General features: G+C 42.5%; 1 protein-coding gene across 1 annotated transcript in view; it reads right to left on the bottom strand.

Annotated features, from left to right (window-relative positions):
- Nucleotides 1-22,353, bottom strand: part of Park2 (parkin RBR E3 ubiquitin protein ligase) — a 1,020,418-nt gene that overhangs the window by 674,326 nt on the left and 323,739 nt on the right. The window contains exon 3 of the mRNA XM_013024525.1: nucleotides 6,658-6,898. Coding sequence (XP_012879979.1) covers nucleotides 6,658-6,898 — 241 coding nt within the window. The remainder of the gene's footprint in view (nucleotides 1-6,657; nucleotides 6,899-22,353) is intronic.

The raw sequence follows: 22,353 nt of genomic DNA, 5'->3' as shown, positions 1-22,353 counted from the left end.
ATTGAGTACTCAGGATGGGGTCTGACAAGCAAAACAATCATCTCATGATGCCCCCTCAATGATAAAGATTTCTCCAGAGGCTTACAAAGCCAGACTCAGATAAAGACTGACCAGACCACAGCTAGACCAAACTCTCATCCCTTGGCCCAATTCTCTTCCTGCTGAAACCTGAAGTTTGTAACATTAGCCTAGAAAGAAGGGGTTTAAGGATGCTTGTTCCCTTCCTGTCTCCCTATCCTAGCTACCCTGATAAAATTCCTTTCTTGATTTTCACTGTCACATTTTCCCTTGGCTTCAGGGGCAACCCTGGAGCTAGAGTTTGCTGAGAGTGCTCAGCATCTGGCTGGGGTTTGCTGGGAGGAGTGCTCAGCATCTGGCTGGGGTTTGCTGGGAGGAGTGCTCAGCATCTGGCCGGGGTTTGCTGAGAGTGCTCAGCATCTGACCGGGGTTTACTGGGAGTGCTCAGCATCTGACCGGGCTTTACTGGGAGTGCTCAGCATCTGGCCAGGGTTTGCTGGGAGTGCTCAGCATCTGGCTGGGGTTTGCTGAGAGTGCTCAGCATCTGACCGGGGTTTACTGGGAGTGCTCAGCATCTGGCTGGGGTTTGCTGGGAGGAGTGCTCAGCATCTGACTGGGGTTTGCTGGGAGGAGTGCTCAGCATCTGGCTGGGGTTTGCTGGGAGGAGTGCTCAGCATCTGGCTGGGGTTTGCTGGGAGGAGTGCTCAGCATCTGGCTGGGGTTTGCTGGGAGGAGTGCTCCGCATCTGGCTGGGGTTTGCTGGGAGGAGTGCTCAGCATCTGGCTGGGGTTTGCTGGGAGGAGTGCTCAGCATCTGGCTGGGGTTTGCTGGGAGGAGTGCTCAGCATCTGGCTGGGGTTTGCTGGTGGGAGTGCTCAGCATCTGGCTGGGGTTTGCTGGGAGGAGTGCTCAGCATCTGGCTGGGGTTTGCTGGGAGGAGTGCTCAGCATCTGACTGGGGTTTGCTGGGAGGAGTGCGCAGCATCTGGCTGGGGTTTGCTGAGAGTGCTCAGCATCTGGCTGGGATTTGCTGAGAGTGCTCAGCATCTGACTGGGGTTTGCTGAGAGTGCTCAGCATCTGGCTGGGGTTTGCTGAGAGTGCTCAGCATCTGGGTTTCTCTGGCCTACGATCTCCGTTTCCACTGCTTTGGCTTCCTATGTGAGCCAGATGAGCTGGCGCTCTTCAGAGCCTCCCACACACAACCAGCCTGAGTCAAATACCCTGGGACTTGCAGGAAATCGAGTTTACTTATACTACTTTTCTTTCTCTAAGGTAGACACTTTCAGATATTTCCCCTAAATGGGCTGAGTTGCAGGTTATTAATACATAGTCTGGTAGATATGAAACTGCTTAGACAGCCATGGACTGATGTGTGTCTTCCTTGCTTTCCTTACCTGTCTTCTTACCTGGTACCAGCTGATCCACAAGGAATCCAGGACCCATCATTGGAAGACCTTTGGCCTGAGGTAGTTTCTTCAAAGAAGATGTGTGAGGATTAAATATTGGTAGACCATTTTGGAAATTAGGTATATGACCTAGAGAGATGAATTACTAAAAACTTGCCTAATGACTTTCTAAGGTGTCACCCCAAAGTGTATGAGCCTGGAAAATCTCCCCGCGGGGTAAGCAGGAGCTTGAGGAAGAGCAAAGGAAAATGTAGTGTAATTGTGCCTCAAGTGGGAATGGAGCAAGATGAGGAGATACTGACCCTCAGGCAGTGTGTGGGAAGACTGCACAACCCATGAGGAAGCCCAGGGCAGACGGGGCGTCACGGAGGCCTCTGGGGCACACCTGCCCACTGCACCTCCCATGCTGCACAACCACCAGTAGAAGCTCTCTTTCACTCTACTTTCCTCTGAATCCATTCTTTGAGCTTGGCTAGGTACACGTGCTTTTCAAATGTAGTATACTAGAATTTCTGTATCTCTACCCCCTGCCAATTGAATCAGAAGTCCTGGCTGTAGAATACACAAAAAGAATTTCCTCTTCTTATAATGTAAGAATTTTTTGTCCAAAGCAGCTTATTTTGTGAGGTAATTCGTCTGCACAGTTGAGTTTGTGAGTCGTGGCTCTAAGAACAACACACTATTGTTTTTACTAAAGGAGCATAATCACATAAGCATCCATTCCAAATCATCCTATTCAAGGAAACAGATAAGATAGTGAAAGAAGTAACAACTTGATTTTTCTGTATGCTTTTAACTAACACATTAGTTTTATGAGCTATATACACAGAAATTGTGACCAATGATTTAGTATTTTTACAATTTCAAGTAATTTAGTGAACATTTATCTCTTCTTTTCTAGGGATTTGGGGTTGAAATGGCAGTTAGTTGGAAAAAGAAAAATCCTTTCAGAGGGATTAAATACATCCTATAATTGGAAGTAAAGAACAAAAATAGAATGTAATAAGAGGTAGCTGTCTGGTAGCTGATATTAATCTAAACAATGGCTAGCTATTATAAAAAGAAGCAAATAAAAGACTCTCCTTTTTTCCTCTCCTCTCTCTTTCTCTGTTTCTGTCTGTTTCTATTTTTCTCTCTCTGTCTCCTAATTAAAATACCCTAAATTCCATTTAGAAGGTAGGGTACTTCAAAAGATAAAACACCACCCCCAACAACCAAAACCAAGATACAAGGCCTCTGAAAAGGAAGTTAACCTTTCCAATGTGAAGAAAGATTATGGAATGACTCTACTTTCAGTTGAACCTGAGTTAAATCTTAAAGTTGACCTGGGATAGCCAATCTCTCTTATATAATCTACAAGTTCATTTCAGTGAGAGCATTCAGGGTGTCAGGGTGAGCGTACCCAGGGCTGGGGCTGTGCTAGGAAAAATGTGCTAGATAGCACGCCTGCTTCCCACCCCCCAACACACACACATACACACACTAGCTAGTGGTGTCACAACCAGCCCCAGAGCACGTACCAGAGAGTGACTAGTCACCAGAAGGGGGGCATGAGAAGCAGAGCACTCACAAGTGAGATGCAACAGAAAAACTTAGGAAACAGACTTAACTCAGCCCTTCACAGAGCACATGGGACAACGCCGCGCCATTCAACACACTGCAGACACTTTCAGGAAATGACTCATTCCACTGTTTGGGGTCAAGTATTCACATACTTCAATTTAAAATATAAACAGACTATTAGGCTTTTAGTAAAGTATTTTTAAAGTCCAGAGAGAGGACATATTTTTAACTAAACACAGTGTGATCTTGAGATTAAGTCAACCAAAAAGTATCAGTAATCCAAAATTTATGAATCATAACAGACAATTCTGGAGAAGAGTAAAGGCCGCATCATAATAAAATAAAGTCTATACTTAACATTTTTCAGATAAATATCCATGGCAACATAGTTGAATAAAATACAGTAGAAAATGCATTCTAAGGTTGTCAAGGTGCACACAGGAGGATTCCTCTAGTATTATTAATGCTGAGGGAGTAAATAAAGATTCAATTCATAAAGATTCATATTTATATTCATGAATTTTTGAAAGGAATTTTTAAAAGAATTTTGGAAACCATATTATAGAGCTAGTTTATTGATCCACAAATATAATCAAGTGACCTGCTCAATAATTATCTTAAAACTGTATGTATATATTTTAATATTTTAGTACCATGTTCAATTTCCAACCATATCCTATTAAAATAAAACATGTAAGATAATGGCTGTCCCATCAATAAGCAGTGTGTATAACTGTTCAGGGTGGGATGTTGGACATTTTATATAACCATGTCTTACTAAACGTTTATTTGCAATAAAGAAACTTTAAAAAAAACTTTAACACTGCAGTTTGGAGATTTATTAATGTTGTCACATGTAGATCCTGCTCATTTGCTTTAACTAAGGAATTATCAGGCTTGTCATAGTCTATTAAGAAACACTAGTTATCTCTTGATAATTCTGCCTAAGAAAAGCTGTTTTGTTTCTATAATCAGAGAGATAAGTAGATAGATAGATGACAGATAGATGATAGATGATATAGAAAAATAGATAGATAGATAGATGTTACAGAAAGTGCATCTCTTGGATTTTACTAACTAACTACTAAATCTATGGTGGATGAATGGTGTCAGCATCTATAAAAACACTAATTGTCCAGCACTTCATATTGTCAGACTGTAAGGTATAGCTCATCAAGGTATGATACGTCCTGATATCTTTTCTTTTTATTCACTCATTCACACTGGAGAAGCTCAGCCATTCTTTTGGGAAAGTATCTGTCCTCTCTGGGCTCCTATAGGAATAGGATAACATCTTGAAAGCTCCATACTCCTTGCGTGTCTGTTTTATTTCACAAGTTCTCTCTTGGGCGATGCCCAGTTTCTATTCTAACTATCCATTGAGGTTGTTAATTTCATTCCAACAGTTATTATGTTTTCTTTAATAGCTACTTTTTTCTATTATGTCTATTTTCTTTTTTAGGTTTCAGATGTTTTCTTTGTATATATTAAATCATCAAAGTATACTTTATTTTGTATTCTGTCTCAGAATTTTTTTTAAATCTTCTCATATCTTGGGAGATTTTAACCCTTTAGCTTATAATGCATGTTTATTTCTACTTGTAGCCTAGAAAACAAATTTCTCTCTCCTCTTCATAATTTGTAACTGGAACCCTGGGACAACTGCAGATTAAGGTACGTATCTCATGTACATATATGGGAGCTACCAGGGGAGATGGCCTAGAATTCAGGCTCACAGGTTACCTTTGGTTCAATACAAGGGAAGGGTGTCTAGAAGCTACTTACTTACTTTGCAGTGTGACTGCAAAGAGCTCAGGAATGTCACTGAACAAGGGCCGGTGATGAGTATCCAGGGCTTCAGACCTCGCTTCCCACACTGAGGGAAACCTCTCAGGTTTTTTTCCACCTCTCTAGGCGGAAATGTCCACTCTATTTTGAGTTTCCTTCGTCCCTACTGTGTCTCAATCAGCTCTAATGAAGCTCCTCATGCAAAAGAGGCAAACTTTGCAGTGGCATCTCTCTCCTACACTGAGGCGGATAGCCTGTGCACTGAGTTCAGGGTCTGAGTGGGATTTGTTCTTCCTCGGGAGCATCAATTCCACATCCTGGCATATGTCTGCAAGACTGATTTAAACACACCCATGCCATCAGTCTCAGGCTAGTATCACCTTCCCTGCTGGAACACATTCATTTATTTTCATCTCCTTTATCCCATTTTTGATATTTTTTCCTATTTCTCAGATATTTTCCCCAGTCATTTGGTTACCACTGCATGTGAAGTACAGGCTTGCCTCTCTACTGCTACCCCAAGGATACCAGAAACCAGACCCTGATGCCTCACTTGCCCTGGAAAATTATCCTTCTTTTTCTGTAAGCTTATCTATAAATTTCTAAATCTATTTGATTTTATTTAGTAATTTTAGCAGGAAGGAATTGTTATTAATTTAGTTTATCCATTGTTGCTCCTAGGCCTCAGTGACACTGAGCAGTGTATGTCTTGTCCTACTCTGTGAGGAAGATCTAAACTGTCTTGGAGAGTTGGCTAGTGGCTATTTTCTCACACAGAGACAAAATGAATCCTATTGAACCTTTGAATCTTTACACGGGAGAATACAAGACCAAGGAAAAGCCAAGAAGCTTGTCAAAGGAACAAAAGATGACCATCTGGTGTGATTTAAATGTGTGTGTCCCATCCAATAATCATGCTGAAACTTATTGCCAAGGTAACAATGAAAAGGAGAAGCCTTCAGAGGTCTTATAAAAGATGAACTCATGAGTCATGAGGGTAAGTAGAGTAAGAGAACAGTCTACCTTCCATGTCTAAAAGAACAGAATATATCCTCCTGGAAACACGTGTCTTTGGTGTAAGGATTCTTTTGAGGAACATTGAATGCAGCATCTGGCCCTTTTGCCTTCCCAGCCCTTCTGCGTCTTGAGAGGGCGGCCTCCACCCCTGTGGGCACTTGAATAAGCTCCATCTCAGAAGCAGAACACAGGCTCTCCTCCAACTCTCAACTCTCGCCCACCAGTGAGGGGATTCTGTGGACCGCTGAGGAATGTATTTCTGTCCTCCTTCAATTCCTACTTTCAGGTATTTTTTTTGTAAGAACAAACCAAGGAAAAGCACTTGGAATGGGCAGCAGCACAGAGAGAAGAAAGACTGAACTCACACAAGAGACCACACTGATATTGCGCGCTGGGGCCTGAGACCGACGCATGCCTGAAGAACGTCCTTAACCACCCTTCTACTTTCTCGACACTCCTCGCATCATGAAAAACACAGTCAAACAAAATACATCTTAAGAATTAGAAGAAAGGTGACACCTATAAACCTTAATTACATAATCAACTTATCATGTGTCCATATGCCCTCCAGCTCCTGAGAAGAGAAAAAAACAAACCCTGTGGATGGTTATTAAGGTCCTGATGGCTTCTCTACCCACCCTCTGTTCAATGTTACTACGAAAACTGATTCTTCGAAGCCATGAGGACCGGGACTGTTGTCACAGTTTACATCCGCGTGGTCTCCTTGGACAGGTCTCTCTGCAGAGACTTGAAGCGTCTAAGTTTGAAGCTTTGCGTGAGCCACGTGCGGACACAGGGAGCCTGTCTCCGCGGAGGGAGACTTCATTACATGAGCGACCGCACCCCGCGCGGGCCATTGCACTTACCGGGCCTTGCGGCTGCTGGGGAGTCGCTCCGGCTGTCTGTGTCCAGAATGACGGCCAGCCCCACGGAGTGCGCAGGCAGGACGCAGCCACTGAGGTCCACGCGTGTCAAGCTCTCGGGCTCCCTGTCCGGGCCCGCACAGGGGTTCCCAGGTGCATGCCCTCCAGTCGCATTCGTGCCCTGCCCCTTTCCCCATGGTCTCTGCACAACGTGGACGAGGCTCTGCTGTTCCAGGTCACAGCTCTGTTTGGGAACAAGGTAGAAATGTGTAAGAACACACACATTCAGAGCCCAACAGAGGAGCGGCTCCTCGGGCCTGCATGGTGAAAAATATATTAAAGTCTGTTCGTGTGCACCCCCTGCATGTGGTAGAAGAATCGAAAGGCAACAGTCATGTGGCATTGATGAACTTGGACACACGTGTCCCCGGAGCCACCGCACTGGCATGTGGCACATGCTAGACCAGCTTGGGGACAGAAGCGGAAATACATGGAGACAGAGAACTATGGCAATATTCAAAGAGACATAAAATCTAGGAGAAAATAATTCTATAGGACATCTTGAAAGCACAGTTCCAATAATATCCATCTGGTTGTTTTTGTTTTTTGTTTGTTTGCTTATTTGAGGGTTTTTTTTTGCAGCATTGGGATTTGAACTTGGGATGTTGAAATTGCTGGGCAGATGCTCTTGACACTTGCACCCACTGCCAGCCCATTATTGTGTTATGTCTTTGGGGAGTGGGGTCTCACACTTGCCCAGGCCAACGTGGACCATGTAGTTGAAATGAGTCACATACCACCTGGCCTACCTATTGGTTGGCATAGAGTTGCACTACAATTCTGTCTGGGCTATCCCCAAACTATGAGCCTCCCAATTTCTGTCTGTTACGTAGGTGAGACAATGGGCATGAGCCCCTAGGTCCAGTCTGCACATAACTTTCTTTTAAAATTGATTTACCTGTCTTTTTTTCTGTAGTTATTGTGGTCAGAGTATAACATGTGTTTGTTTAAAATCCTATGATAAAACCTGTTGGTACAATTAATACACACTTTAAAAAATGAATGACAGAAAAATTAAGCAGGATCTACTTGGGGCTAGAGGTGAGAGGGAAGGGGAATGGCTAATAAGGGTTAATAGGGGCCAATAAGGTTGAAGTGGCTTATTTGCACGTGTGCAAATAGAATAATGAAACTGATTGAAACTTTTAAGGGGGAGTTGGGTAGGACCGAGTGACGGGGTGAATTTGATTAGGATGCATTGATGCAGGTGTGGATATGTCAGAATAAACTTTCCTTGTATAGTAATTGATATATGCTAACAACAGAGAATACTGATTTACTTAGGAAGTGATGACCTTATAATTACCGAATTTAAACACTAGCAGTCATGTCTGGATCATAAAAGTGCAGAAAGTTAGTTATTATCAATTACAGGGAATTCACACCGCAGAACTAGAAGTGGCAGTGTGTGTAGCAACCTGCACCCTCCTGCAGTGTCACTAGCAAGTACAGAGGTGCCAACAGGGGTGTGAGCAGAGGGAGTGTCTGTGCCATCCCAGGATCATTATTAAAATCAGCAAATATGTACAAGAAATGTTTTGTTTCTCTACCTTGATACATATGAACAGAAGCCTCTAAAATTGAGGTGAATACAAGTAAAAATCAGATATTTGCTGGGACACAAATGAGAATACCTACATCAAGTCCTACTTAAGTTCAGAAGAGCGACCAGAGCCCAGAGCCAGTAGCTCATGCCTGTAATCCTAGCTACTTAAGAAGCTGAGAGCTGAGAATTACAGTCTGAAGCCAGCACAGGCAGGAAAGTTTGTGAGACACTTCTCTCCAATTAACTACCAAAAAGCTAGATGTGGAGCTGTTGCAAAAGTGATAGAGTACTAGCCTTGTGTGAAAAAGCTCAGGGACAGTGCCTAGGCCATGAGTTCAAGCCCCAGGAACAGCTATTAGTAAAAAGCAGTTAACATCTCTGAGACACCAGGGACCTGGCTTTCCAGTGTACCACAGGATTCATGTTCAAACGATCCACATGTCTCACAAAGCACTCTGAGCCTAACAGATATAGAAAATACAGCTATGAACTGAAAAGGCAAATGACTAAAGGAAAACAAGTGGATGGACAAAGGAATGAAAGGATGGATGAGCAAACGAACCAGTGAGTGAAATCAAACAGTTTTGAGCTCGTCTCTAATGTGCTTCCTGGGCAGCCAGACAATATGGAAGGAAACAGTATGGAAAGAACCACCTAGAAGAAATGAAGTAGACTCAAAACCCATACACTTAAATAGCTTCTGTACTATTTGAGGGAAATTATGTATCCTCCCTAAGTGTTAGCTTTCATCACTGACAAATAGCAATCAGCATCAAAAACTGGTCTGAAGATGTAGGGAAATGTGAAACTTGGTCCACAATGATAAATCGACACACAGTGGAATCACCATCATAATGGATTCTGCACTTAATATATATAGTAGCATAAATTAATTATATAAAGGAGTTGTGCTGCATATTCATCTCATGATCTATATCACTCTTCAGTCCCTTATCTAGTGTATCAATGAAGCAATGAAGTCCCAGAACTCTACTTGCTGCACTCACATGATCCTGTTGGAACCAAAATCGGCAGAAGCCATGAATATGAATTTTGATAACATCTCAGTTTTCTGTCATCTAAAAACTGATACCAAAAAAAATCTCAGAGTCCATGAAACACATGACAAACATGAACACATTTTCAGGGACAGCTGAATTTTGGCAGATATGGAAGCAATCCAAAAGCTGAGCTGTCCTCTCCTCTCGAACCCAGACTTTCCTAATGCTCACAGTAGCTCTGCGAGAAAGGGGAAGACCCCAACAGACTTCAGGAGTGTCACGGGTATTTATAGAACATATTTCTCCATCTTCATCACGGTTCTCAGATCTTTAACTGCTTAATTCTCTGCCTTTCTCACAGAAGGCATTGTTGCTCTCCACAAAGGTCCCTTTGCCAGATGGTGTATTTGCACAGCTCAAGTCCACGTTAAAGCACATCCTATGGACATTCCACTGGACAATGCTCAGCTGTGTAGCCACTCCAAAGGCTAAACAACAGTTCTTACCTCCCCACCAACACACACACTGCTCAGATGTCAGAGGTAGAAATTTCTGGTGGAAGACAGAGAGCCAGCTCCCTGGGGAAGAGCCAACTCTGTATATTTATTTAGTTACCCAATGACTAAAATACTGCCTAATAGAGAGATAGCATCTCATAAAGCTATTTATTTCTATAACAACCCATTACACCACAAATGAGGCGATGAAATCACTAATTCGTGTAGATGAAACAAGTAGTGGTGAGCCTCGCTGGGCAGTCTTGCCTTGTCTAGCAGAGTTGTTTCCCACTGGGGACTGCAGTACTCACGGGCTCCTCCAGTCAAGAGTTTTGGTATGGAAATATTCCAGCCAATCAAACACCAAGGGTCTAGCAAGCTCCTCCAATGGGAGCTTTGGTAGGGAGATATTTCAATCAATGAAGCACTCATGATTTGTTTGTGTGTTTGCTTTCCCCCCAAAATCATATCTAGCTTTCATCCAGGTAACCATTTTCAATTAGCAGACAAAAAAATGATCCATTTTTCCTTTCTCTGAAAAGATATCCCTGTGAGGGATATGTGTTTAAATACTGCCAGAAGTAAAATCTGAGAAACCAGACAATCCCCATCAAAAACATTCTCAAAGTTTTGAGGCTTGTAACTAAATATGTGCTCTAATGAGAAAAATTACTGGGGATTAAAGTTATCAGAATGTCCCCAAATAGTTAGTGGACAGGTCAAACAGGTCATAACCCATTAATAATAAGATTCTAGAATGGTTATGTAGCATCAGTAATGAGGTGTTCATACACTGTACAGTAATTATATTAATAGTGAAAGTAAAAGACATGTGTATTTTTGAGATCTGTATTTTAACTGGGTTTTCAGATGCAGAAGGTTGTTTAATAGTCTCATAGACCTCTGAAGGAGCCATTGTTACCATCTGCTATCATCTGAGAGAAGCCCCCACAATTCAGAATTTGAGAATTGTCCATGTGATTGATTAAAGAGGAAGGACCTGTAGGAACTAATAGCACCCTATGTGAAATAAAGTTCTGCTCATTTTTAAATACCCAGATGTATTTGTTGTTAGCAACACAAAATGACTAAGACAGCATATGTAAGTGAGTCTGAGAAGCCATGAGAGCTGCCCCGGCACACAGAAAGTTATGTCATATCACATATTGCGCACACTGCTGTTTATTTCTGTCACACAGAAGAGGAAGGTGAGTGGCTGAGCAGGGGGATCAACGTTACTCAGCTTCTCAGGGTGGAGTGGGAAGGGAAGGAGAGGGAAAGGGAGGAAGGGGAGGGAAGGGAAGAAGGGAAGGGAAGGGAAAAAGGGAAGGGAAGGGAAGCAAAGGGAAGCCGGGCTGCCAGCCCTGGGTCACCTTCTCTGGATGTGCTGGAGTGGGCAGAGAAGAAGGCTGAGCCTGGTGGTGCAGATGACCAGCAGGCTGGACACTGGAGTACAGCTAGATCATGTACAAGGATGGAAGGAGAAGGGGTGATATCTACTGAGTACAAAGGAGGAGGGACAAGAGTCAAAACCCAAGGTGTGAAACCTGGACAAGCCAGTCTCAGAAAGTTTAGTACAACCTGACAAAAAAGAAAAGAACAGAACCAGTAGTAGTCACAGAGGCAAGGCTGGGGTGAGGGGTTATGTAAACCTGGACTGAAAAGGGAGGTGTAGGCTCAAGGGGTCTGTAACAGCTGCTCCCCCAACACCCAATGTCTACAAAGACAGAACTTATCACAGTGCACTGTTTCCTTTGCATTGTTCTCGGCCACCAGACACGACCATCTGCAGTGAAGACACTGTCTCTCTCTAACAATGGGTCTGTAGTCCCTGCAGTGATGGCCTGTTCCTCACACACTCTGTATGTGTGTGTAAGTTGTGTGTCTGTGTATCAACAACTAAATCTTGTAAACACATAGCTAGTGCCACAGCCATTTCAGAGGTTGAGGAAATACTTCCAATGTCTTTGCTCAAAGACTGTAACATGCATAACCAGTTTATAGTCTCTACTTCCTGCCCTCAGCTCTTCACATTCCCAACAGCCCCGCTAGACACTGGCGCCTCATTCCTCCCTGTAGGCAGCCATGCTGGCAGAAGGCCCAGCTCCGCTCCCATGCCCTCATGTTCACAGGGTCTGCCTGCACCAATGATTTCAACGTTACACAATCATTTTAGTTCCATCGAAGTCTGTTCAACTTTTATCGTGCCACACAAAATCCTTAAACATATCTCTGTGGAAGGCTATCACACTCTGCATTGTGTACATTTCACATTTGAAAGTCTGACAATCTCCGATTTTCATTTGAATTTTCAATTGTACATTTTTTTTTCCATAAAAAGCAATATGATCAGCCAAGAAGGATCAGATAAAACTATTTCCTAATTCAATGGTTAATGATGGTTATCAGCTTTTAATTTTAAAAACTATCTTGGTATCAAGAGATTTTTCTTAGGTAATTTTAAATACCATTTTTGGTAACATTAATTTTCTCTTTCCCTGCTGAAAAGCATTTAGCATACTTACTCCTTGTTGCTTCTTCTGTAAATAACTTCTAACATATTTTTGTGAGCCCATCATAGTTATTAATAATGTGTTTTATATGCCAAAGGGAGACAGAACGGCAGTTATTTAGGAAGGCGTTTTGGATTTTCTCTGTTCTGTTTTGGCAGTTCCAGGTTTTGCTCAAAGAAGTCAAGGGTCATGTGTTTGCTAGGCAGGTTCTACCATTTGAACCATGACCCTATTCCCTGGAGTGTTTTGTTTGGTCGATGCAATGACATGTGTAAACACGGCGGGAGCACAGAGACACTCTGGGCGAGTCAGAACAGCCACACTGCACCAAGATGAGTTCCTGCTTGGCTTCTTGTTCCTCAACTCCAGTTCCCTTCCAGAGTTTTCAATGAACACTAAATGCCAATTTATATTAATTGGACGAAGACAAAAATATCCCTTCAACCTTACCCCTCATTTTCTTTTTTTTTTAAAGGACACTTTTAAAATGGATCCTTTGTGATTTATGCTTTGAATTATTTTCTATTTCTCATGACTGCTTTTCATTATAATCAAAGATATTATGCTGCATGGAGATATTGAAAGCCTCCCTCTCTGGTTACCAAAGGCAGGGTAGTACAATTACTGGCAAAGGTCCATCAGCCCCACGCTAATTAGCCACTGTTGTCTGAGCCTTGTCACCCCGGTCCCTCCCACCCTGGCCCTGGACCTCATTAGGACCCACACCAGAGAGCTCTCCATGGGCACGCAGAGACATGCATCAGCTCTGCTACATATCAGCTCTGGCAGTAAAAGGGATTTTGGGGGTTTTTTGGTTGTTTTTTTTTTCTGTGAGGAAAAGACACTGGTGCTGTTTAATCAAGTGACATTTGGGCTCTGACCCACATTTGCCCTTTCCTAATCATAAAAAAAATTGTAATCAAACCTACATTCATGATCCATGTCAAAATTAGGTTTTAAAATATAAACCTTAGAAGAAATGACCCTCAAGTGACATTTCTTTGAGTATTGTCTTATTACTAGTTTTGATAAATATAAATACAGTTTTTTAGTGGATTTGTTAATTTTTAGAGCCATAGCATATTCTTGACAGAATAACCATGGTTAACAGACGTTCCTCATAGACATATACTGTAAAAAGAGATGAAGTCAACAATAATAATCTACTTTCTATGTTTGTTTTCCTCCTAGAGATATTTTACCTATACACGATTTAGCCCGAGGGGAAACATGAAGCTGCTTTTTACTTCACCTTTCTTCTCACTGTCTGTTTTCCTAAACTCAAGAAGAGAGTCATTATTAATGGCCAAGGCATTTTTGCTAATGAAGCAAGGAGAAAGCGTTTTCCAGCACGGGGCATTTCTAAGCAACAGTGCAGAAATGCTAAAGATCAAAATGTGCCGGCCTTTGGCTGGAATGTCAGTGCCAATGTCCTGAGACCTCCAGGAGTCCAAGGGTGGGGAGCCCAGCTGGGGCCCTGTGAGGTGCTGGGGCTGTAGACTGGAAGGAGTAAGGGCTTCTGAGGAGTGACCTGACAGGAACATCACGTCCAGCGCCTCCGCACTTTCTGCCTCCTGGTCACCATAAAGCACTGTGCTGTCCAGGCCAAAGCACAAAGCCAAGAGCTTTCCGCACAGATGGGATCTCCAACACCGTGAGCCAAAACAAACCATCCCTCCTTGTAAGGTGCTTTTCTCAGGCCATGCCGTTACAGCAGTGGGAAGCCAAAGCATATTTGCTCTCCGCCTCCAGATCCCTGAACTCTTCAGCCACCAGCCACTGTTTTAGCACCAGGTTTGTTTCTGGTTTTCCTTTCTCAATTCCTTCTTAGAAGCTGACTTTTTGTAAGAATGTGATCACCTTCCTCCTTCCTCCTCCTCCTTTTCTTCTTCCTCTCCTCTGTGTTCCAATTCACCCATGCTCCCAGGCTGCATGTGGAAGCCAGGGGTCCTCTGTGGTATATAAAAAGGCAAGTATCTCTGCCCATTCAGAACTCAACAGAACCATGTGTGCGGTTTGCTTAAGATATGCCCAGGTATGGAAGGAATGTTTGCTTCCCCAACCCAATACTACATGTACCATCCACTACCTTGGCCTGTTATGTTGCATGGGATTAGGAGGTGAAACGTTGAGTGATTAACTGGGTAAAACCTTCAGGAATGGAATTAGTGCCCTTAGAAGAAGAGCTAGTTCTTGTTCTGGGCTAGGGGGGGTGCATGCACACACGCACACCTCTCTCTCTCTCTCTCTCTCTCTCTCTCTGTCTCCTCTCTACCATGTGAGGGTATAAAGAGAAAGTCCCCTGAAAACCAAGAAGCAGGTGCTCACTAAAACATCAGCTCTTCAGGGTCTTGATCCTGGACTTCCTAGCCTGTAGAACCATGAACAATAAAATGCTGCTTCTCCATTCCGTCTGTTTTTTAGCTGTAACAGCCAGAACTAAGATGGTGTAAGGCCAGCTACTGAAGACTGGAGGGCTGAACAACTAACCCCCAGGAAAAGAATTGATTTGCTGAAAGTTGGAATAAATTAGTATCTGACCTGGAACCAAATAAGTTTACTTTACTTTAAGTAAAATAAAATAGTTGTTTTGAACCACTGGTCATTCAAGGGAGAGAGGGGAAAAAGACCCCCCCACATATACACATACACACAAAGCACCACTACCAAGAAGGTTGTCAAGAGAAGTAAAAACAGAGCACACATTCTTACTGAGTCACATGTACAACAGAGCAATAGGAGAAGAGGCATGTTGAAATTCTAACACAACATGAGGGAAATAAGCAGGTGTCTTGGTCCACTTGAAGTGCTGCGACAGGATATCCGAGGCTGGGCAGTTCATAAGGAAAATGTCATCTCTTGCTGTCTGGAGGCTGGGAGGTCCAGTATGCAGCGCTGAGCAAAGGCCCTCTCTGGGAGCACCATCTCATAGGAAAGTGAAGGACTCACAGAGCAGGGGGTAGAGTTGGTAGCCTCAAGCCCTTTGGTAACTGACATGAACAAGGGGGGCGCTTCAACCCCTGCAAAGCACTGGGATCCCAGGAAGAGAGACAGGTTTAGTCAGGTTCTTCAACAACAAGCAAAAGTAGCACAGACAGGCATTCATATTTATGTTTTAAAGCAACTGACATAGAGATAAACAGCTTCACTCCTTTGCTGTAAATTCCTTAAGCTCCTAGCCTTAGGTCTAAATTTCAGATATAAATACAACATATTGTTACTTATGTCAGCTCCTCTTTCATAATCTGGATTTGTTATGTCATGTACCACAATTCTTTTTTTCCTCTGGATAAATAAAATATACAAGAGCTCTCCACTCACACCTGAGCTCAGGAGATCTGCCCAACCAGCCTTCTAAGGCTGTGAGCATCCTGGGATTTGGGACGAATTCCTACACCAACCCTGGACAGCAGGAAAGGATGAATGGCATTAAGTCTTTCCATTTCAGCCGTGGGTTCCAATCAATTCTTTGCTGTGAGCATTCATTCCTTTATCCAGGAGAAACAATGTGTGAACCTGCTCTCTGGAGTCCATCCCCACGCCCCCAGGGCCACGGCTTCACATGGTCAGCTGTAAGTGAACGGGCTCAGCTCGACACTTACTCCAAAATAACCGGCAACTGTCGCAGTAGAAAGGAACATCGCTCTGCATTTGCCTAACCAAATTTATCTAGAATAAACCTATGCAATGGTGAACCGTCTTTGTTTTCCCAGTTTTAGAATATAAACATTTGCAGGCATGTGGATAAAAGAAAAATCTCAACTGCCACAAGTTTGTTCTTCCCTTGAGAGATATCAACTGAAGAAATGTACAAAAGTCCCTGAGGAGAGGAGCTGGGAGCAGAGCTCTGGGTTCTACGTCCCTCTGCATCGATTTGGTATGTCAGGGCATCGAGTATCCCACCTCCACTGCATGATGTACACTGAAGACCCTTCTCCCCCTCCCCCACGGTGGGGGCCTGATGCCTTAGGTGGAATCGAAGCTCTATGTGCTCTGATGGGTGGTAGCATAACCTATTTGGATATGCTGGATTAATAGCAGCTTCAAATCTTGTGCCAGATGAGGTGGGCCAGCAGAAGCATCCCCATGCTACTCGATGGAAGTACATGTTGTCGTGGTTCATAGACAAGAACGCGTTTCATCTCAGTCTGTGATATGGAGGTGTGCGTCCTCCCCGAGGCTCAGGTAGGAACTCAGGAAGGGAGTGGACGGTGAGGGTTCCACTGCAGTCATGGACCCGGGCCTCTTACCAGGGGCTCAGGGGTCGGTTTGCCCCTTCCAGCCTTGTGGCCATATGAGGACACCGCCCCTGTGCGTGGGGACGGGTAGTAGCCCTCACTAGAAACTGACATTCCATAACTGTGACCTTGCATTTCCAGCCACAAGGACCCTGAGAAATGAATAATCACCTAGTATCAGGAATTTTGCTACAGTGGCACCAATAGATCAAGACACACACCTAAAACTCATCTCGACTCTCAGCATTCAAGGGTCACTTGAAGAGCTGGACATGGTGGGGCCTGCTGTAACCCAGGCCTCTGTACATAGAGACCAAAGGAGCAAGAGATCAAAGCCAGCCTGGCTTCCATAGTGATTTGAAGACCAGCCTGAGTTACTCAGTGAGACTGTGACTCTAAAATCTGAGGGCTGGGATGTGCCTAGTGTTTGAGCACTTTCCTAACACAGGCAAAGCACTGGTTTCAATCTCGTCCTTTCCACAAACAAGAGTCTCATAGACTCAGCCATGAATGCATATAGAAGATCTGCATCAGAGTTCTGTTCATACCGAAATGGGCCTGATTTCTAAACAGACTTATGTCTTCTGTTGATACCAATTGGGCCAAATAGAACCCCTAGCCTCAGTCCACTGCTGGGCATACCAAAGTGACACCTAAAGGAGCCATGAATCTCTTTCCTCTCAGAACCACAGCCTAAGAACTGCGTGGCAACACATTAAATCTAATTAGCAGCAAATGCTGGGAAGGACAAGTTACTCACCAGGGGAGAGGAAAAAGACTAATCTGTCATATAAAGTTTTTTGATAGATTACAGTGACTATGAAAGCATTTTGTACCAGGCAATTGTTGTGTCAAACGTTTACACTAGCAATATCAAATGTGACATGAATTAGATTTTTATGGGATTTCCATACACACAGTAGCGATTCTGTGTGCCCAAAGGCATGTGACACCTATAAGCCTTGCCTGAGTTGAACAGTCTGGAACACCACAATGTGAAGCCAATGGCAGAAATAACTCCTGAGCTAAGTGAAGAGTGACAGGGCTTCTCAATGTTTAGTTTGGTAACTGAGAATAACTAGAATAGACCAGGCCCAATAGGACCATGGGTAAAGGTGAGAATGAACATTTGACCCTATCAGGATGGAAGAATCCAAAAGAGGAAGCTGATTAAGCAAGTACAATTAATTTTTTCGCACCCTGATTTTATTATAAGATCTTATGGTGGGCAGATGAAGAGAGACTAGACACAGAGAACCTGCTAGGGCTATTTTGGAGATACTCAGTTTCAACAGTAAAACACTATTAAATTTGGGAATAAAAGTCTATTTCAAATGTGTTGGCAATAGAATAAGAAAAATATCATATGGATAAATATCCATATAATAAAGACCAAATACTAGCTCTTGCCCTTAAACAATACAGTGTAGCAAGTATTTATACAGCATTTGCAGTATATCAGGAATTGTAAGTCAGCTGGAAATGATTTAAAATATCTGGAAGATATTCATAGGCTCCAAGCAAACATTAGGTGGCTGTATAGGAGGAACTTGAGCTCTAACAGATTTTGGTCTCCCCAGACGTCCTAAAACCATTCATCTCTCACAGAAATCAAAGGTGACAGCATTAAGAATTTTTTTCTTGCATCAAAAATGTTTTTAAATGCTTTCATGGAAAAGCACTTCATCAGCAAAAACAAAGTAAATGTTCCTTTAGAAGGTGAATAGCTCCAACCCAGGACAGAGATACAGAACTTAAAAGAAAGGTTAAAAAAGTTTAAAAAAATGGGCCTGGGAAGTGGCTCAGTGATAGAGTGCTTGCTTTGCATGCTTGAGGCCCTGGGTTCAATTCCTCAGCACCACATAAGCAGAAAAACTGGAAGTGGGGCTGTGGCTCAAGTGGTAGAGCACTAGCCTTGAGCTGAAGAGCTGAGGGACAGCACCCAAGCCCAGAGTTCAAGCCCCACATCCAACAACAACAATAAAAAGTTTAACAATGGCTGTAAAGAAAATGGACAGGTGACATAAAATGTTACCGAAAAAAATAAACTGAATATTAAAATGCAATAAAGTGAGGAAATTGACTCTAGTAAGATAAACATGGAGTATGGGGGTATGGGGGTGCCCTTTCATAAAGTCAAAGCCTGGCGCCCCTCTCTGCCCTGGAAGGTGTCCCAGGGCACTCATGCAGTTGGGGAACCAGTGTATGTTTCTTAGCCTTTAGGAATTTTCCTGAGTATCACACAACACCAGAGTAAAGAAACACTGTGCAAGATTACTGACATTGCATGCTCAACCTCCCTAGCCATAAAAGAAATGCAAATCAAAACAACATTGAGATACCACCTCACTCCAGTTAGAATGGCTAAAATCAAGAACTCTAATAACAACAGATGCTGGAGGGGATGTGGACAGAAGGGAACCTTACTGCATTGTTGGTGGGAGTGTAAACTTGTTCAACCACTTTGGAAAGCAGTATGGAGGTTCCTCCAAAGACTCCACATAGAGTTCCCCTATGTCCCAGCAATCCCACTTTTGGGCATTTACCCAAATGTTCACAAACAAGACCACACTAAAGCTACCAGCATGACTATGTTTATTGCAGCATTATTTACTATAGCTAAGATATGGAACCAACCCAGATGCCCCCTAGTAGATGAATGGATCAAGAAAATGTGGTATATATATATATATATATATATATATATATATATATATATATACACAATGGAATTCTATGCTTCCATCAGAAAGAATGACATTGCCCCATTTGTTAGGAAATGGAAAGACTTGGAAAAAATTATATTAAGTGAAGTAAGCCAGGCCCAAAGAAACATAGGTCCCATGGTTTCCCTTATTTGCAATAACTAGTATATGTCTGAGTCAGGCAGAAAAGGTCAGATAAGTTGATGTTAGGGAAATGAACCCTAAGATATGTATTCAAATGTTTTTTCTTTCATGTGATTATTTCTAATACATTTATAAGATTATTTCTTTGTTGCTTTGTATGTCCCTCCCCCATGGTATAACCCCTGCTTTCACTGTATTTGATGTTGGTATAATTTGTGAAGGGAAAGGGGAAAAACAAGTCGTTTAAATAGGGATACAGGTGGACCCATTCATGTACAAATCGTTATGTCGAAAACGAACTTTACAACTTTGGTGGGGGGAGGGGGAGGAGGAATGGGTGGGGGAGACAGGGGAGAGGATGGGAAGGGATGGGAAGGAGAAACAAAGGAGGAGGAAACAATGCTTGATAAGAAATGTACTCATTGTCTTGCCCATGTAATTGTAACCCCTCTGTACAGTATTTTCACAACAAAAGAACAAGATTACTGACATTGCTAAACGTAAGAAACAACCCAAATGCCCATCCACAGAAGAAATGTATACTGAAGAGAGCAGAGAACAAGGAAGAGCTCTATCAGTTGATAAGGAGTGAAGACTGTAATAAAAGGAAAAGACAAGAAAACAGAAATTCTTCCTTTTTAATAAGGCAAAAGGGAAATTATGAATATACATAAGTAGCTGTTAATTTTTGTAAAAAGAAACAAGAGAGAAATAGAAACCAATTAAAATGGTTATTCATGAGAAAAAGAATGGGGAGAGGGGTTAGTATGAAACAGCGGTTCCGTCAAGATGTCTTTCCATGTAGCTTGGGTTTTTTTTGGGGGGGGTTGGGGGGGTCCGGTCATGGGGCCTGAACTCTGGGCCTGGGCACTGTCCCTCAGCTCTTCAGCTCAAGGCTAGCACTCTACCACTTGAGCCACAGTGCCACTTCTGGCTTTTTATTTTTCTGCTTATGTGGTGCTGAGGAATCAAACCCAGGGCCTCATGCATTCAAGGCAAGCACTCTACCACTGAGCCACCTTCCCAGCCCGGCTTTTTAATCATGTACAAGATCAAATGTAGCATTGAATAAAAAGGAGGAAAAGGTAAATCTTAAAACTAAATAAAGGACTCCAACAACATATTAAATTGATGAAATAGCAATGCCTAATGAAATTTCAAGCCAGTTTTTTTTAAATGAATTCCAAGAGGTTGGGAAAGGGAAAGTTACAATTTAACATTAGGTAGCTTCTGAATATAATATTCTGTGTACATTTTGAACAAATAAAGGTACAGAAAAGAAATTTGGTACTTTACGCCTGGAGTTGAAAATGATACAGTTATGGGAATTCTGAAACAATTTGTATGTATGTTAAAGACAGAAAAAAATTAGTAAAGTTACTGATATTTTTGGAAACCAGGTTTCTCACAGTAGCAGAAGGAACAGGGAAGGTGAGAAACAAGCTCTTGAATTGAAACTAAAGAATAGGATGTACCTAAGAATTAAAAAAACAAAAACTTCTCATTAGGAAAACTTCCAAGCATACCTAAAGTAACAGAATAATGATGCCCACTTTCTGTTTGCTACCTTGTCAGCAGCCCCAGCTGGGGCTGCATCTGGCTTCACCCAGATCTCCACTCATTTCCACTGCCATTGTATTCTAGAGTACATCTCTAATATCATATTATTGAGTCGACAAGTAAAATCAGGACTATGTCTATGGAATGTGAATCTTCCTTTAAAATGCAACGGTAATGCCATTACATTAATAAAAATAATACAAATAGATCTTTAATAACATCAGCTATCACTGTACTCATAAATGCTTGTTTTCAAATTTATTTGAGTCAAGATTCAATCATATAGGCTCCATGTTCTGTGACTGGCTGAACTATGTCTTATTTCTATTGTTTTTGTTAAGGCATGACTCACGTGCCATAAAACTCCGCCTTTTAGAGTGCCCAACTCAGCAGCTCTGAGGACATTTGCCCAGTCGTTCAGCTATCACCACCAATTCCAGAACATTTTCTCTTTTGTCATTTTGATTTTACAAGTTCTTTCTCTCCATCTTTTTGTATTTGCAGTTAATTCTTTATTAAAAGACAAGGATTAATACTCTTGTAGAGCTTCATAGCCTGAATGTTGCTGGCTGCATTTGAGCGATAGTGAAGCTTCTCCATCTTTACTTCCTGAAAACACTCCTTTGCCTCTGTCCCTGTGTGGAGTCGAAGCTGGGAGTGTGGAGCAGAGGACCTGGTGCAGCTTCTGCCAAGCAGGTAACACTGCTGGGCTGTGGCCCAGGAAGGGCGCGTCCACAGAGCTCCTTCTGTGGGGTCCAAAGCTGCCCATCTGCCATGTAGGATTCACCAACTCACCGAGTTAGAACACAGTAAGATTATAATTTTATCACTTCTTCTCTAGATATTCGATGAAATATTTCTATAAGGACAAAATTCCTCTCAACTGCTACTCAGTTATCCAGTGACACATTTTGGATAGGGAGGCAGAATTACTCTGCATTCACAAATTGTTTAAATGAGTTGGCTCTAGCAATGAGAAAACGTAAACTACAGGCACCAGTATGAAATCTCACACACAGACATGTCGCCAGCTCAGTTCTCTGCACTCACTGTCCTACTGGCTCTCAGAATGGGGTCCTGGCACAGCTGACGGCTAGCTGCCTGCCAGCCTGTGTAAGAGGTTCAGAATTAGGAACACTCCTAATGTTTCCTATTCTAGATCTGGAATCAGCCATTTGCCCAAATGGTATTTTTTTTAGTTTACTACTTGGATTTTAGAGGTATTACTTGCTCAGTAGCTTTATCAGAAACCAGACATAGGGTATATCTGTTTGATTTTTTTGAATGATAAATATATAATGAGTACAACCTGATATCTCCAATTCAAATTCAGCAGTAGGAACATTTTACATAATCTCTTCTAACTTAATCTTTTCTCTTGCTGAGAATCTTAAAAATGATACAACTAAAATGTCATACAGTTGCTCACTATAAC

This window comes from Dipodomys ordii, unplaced genomic scaffold (genome assembly GCF_000151885.1).
Source record: "Dipodomys ordii isolate 6190 unplaced genomic scaffold, Dord_2.0 Scaffold77, whole genome shotgun sequence".
Taxonomy (NCBI): domain Eukaryota; kingdom Metazoa; phylum Chordata; class Mammalia; order Rodentia; family Heteromyidae; genus Dipodomys; species Dipodomys ordii.
Note: the sequence above shows the minus strand (reverse complement) of the source record. Positions and strands in the feature narration are given on the sequence as shown.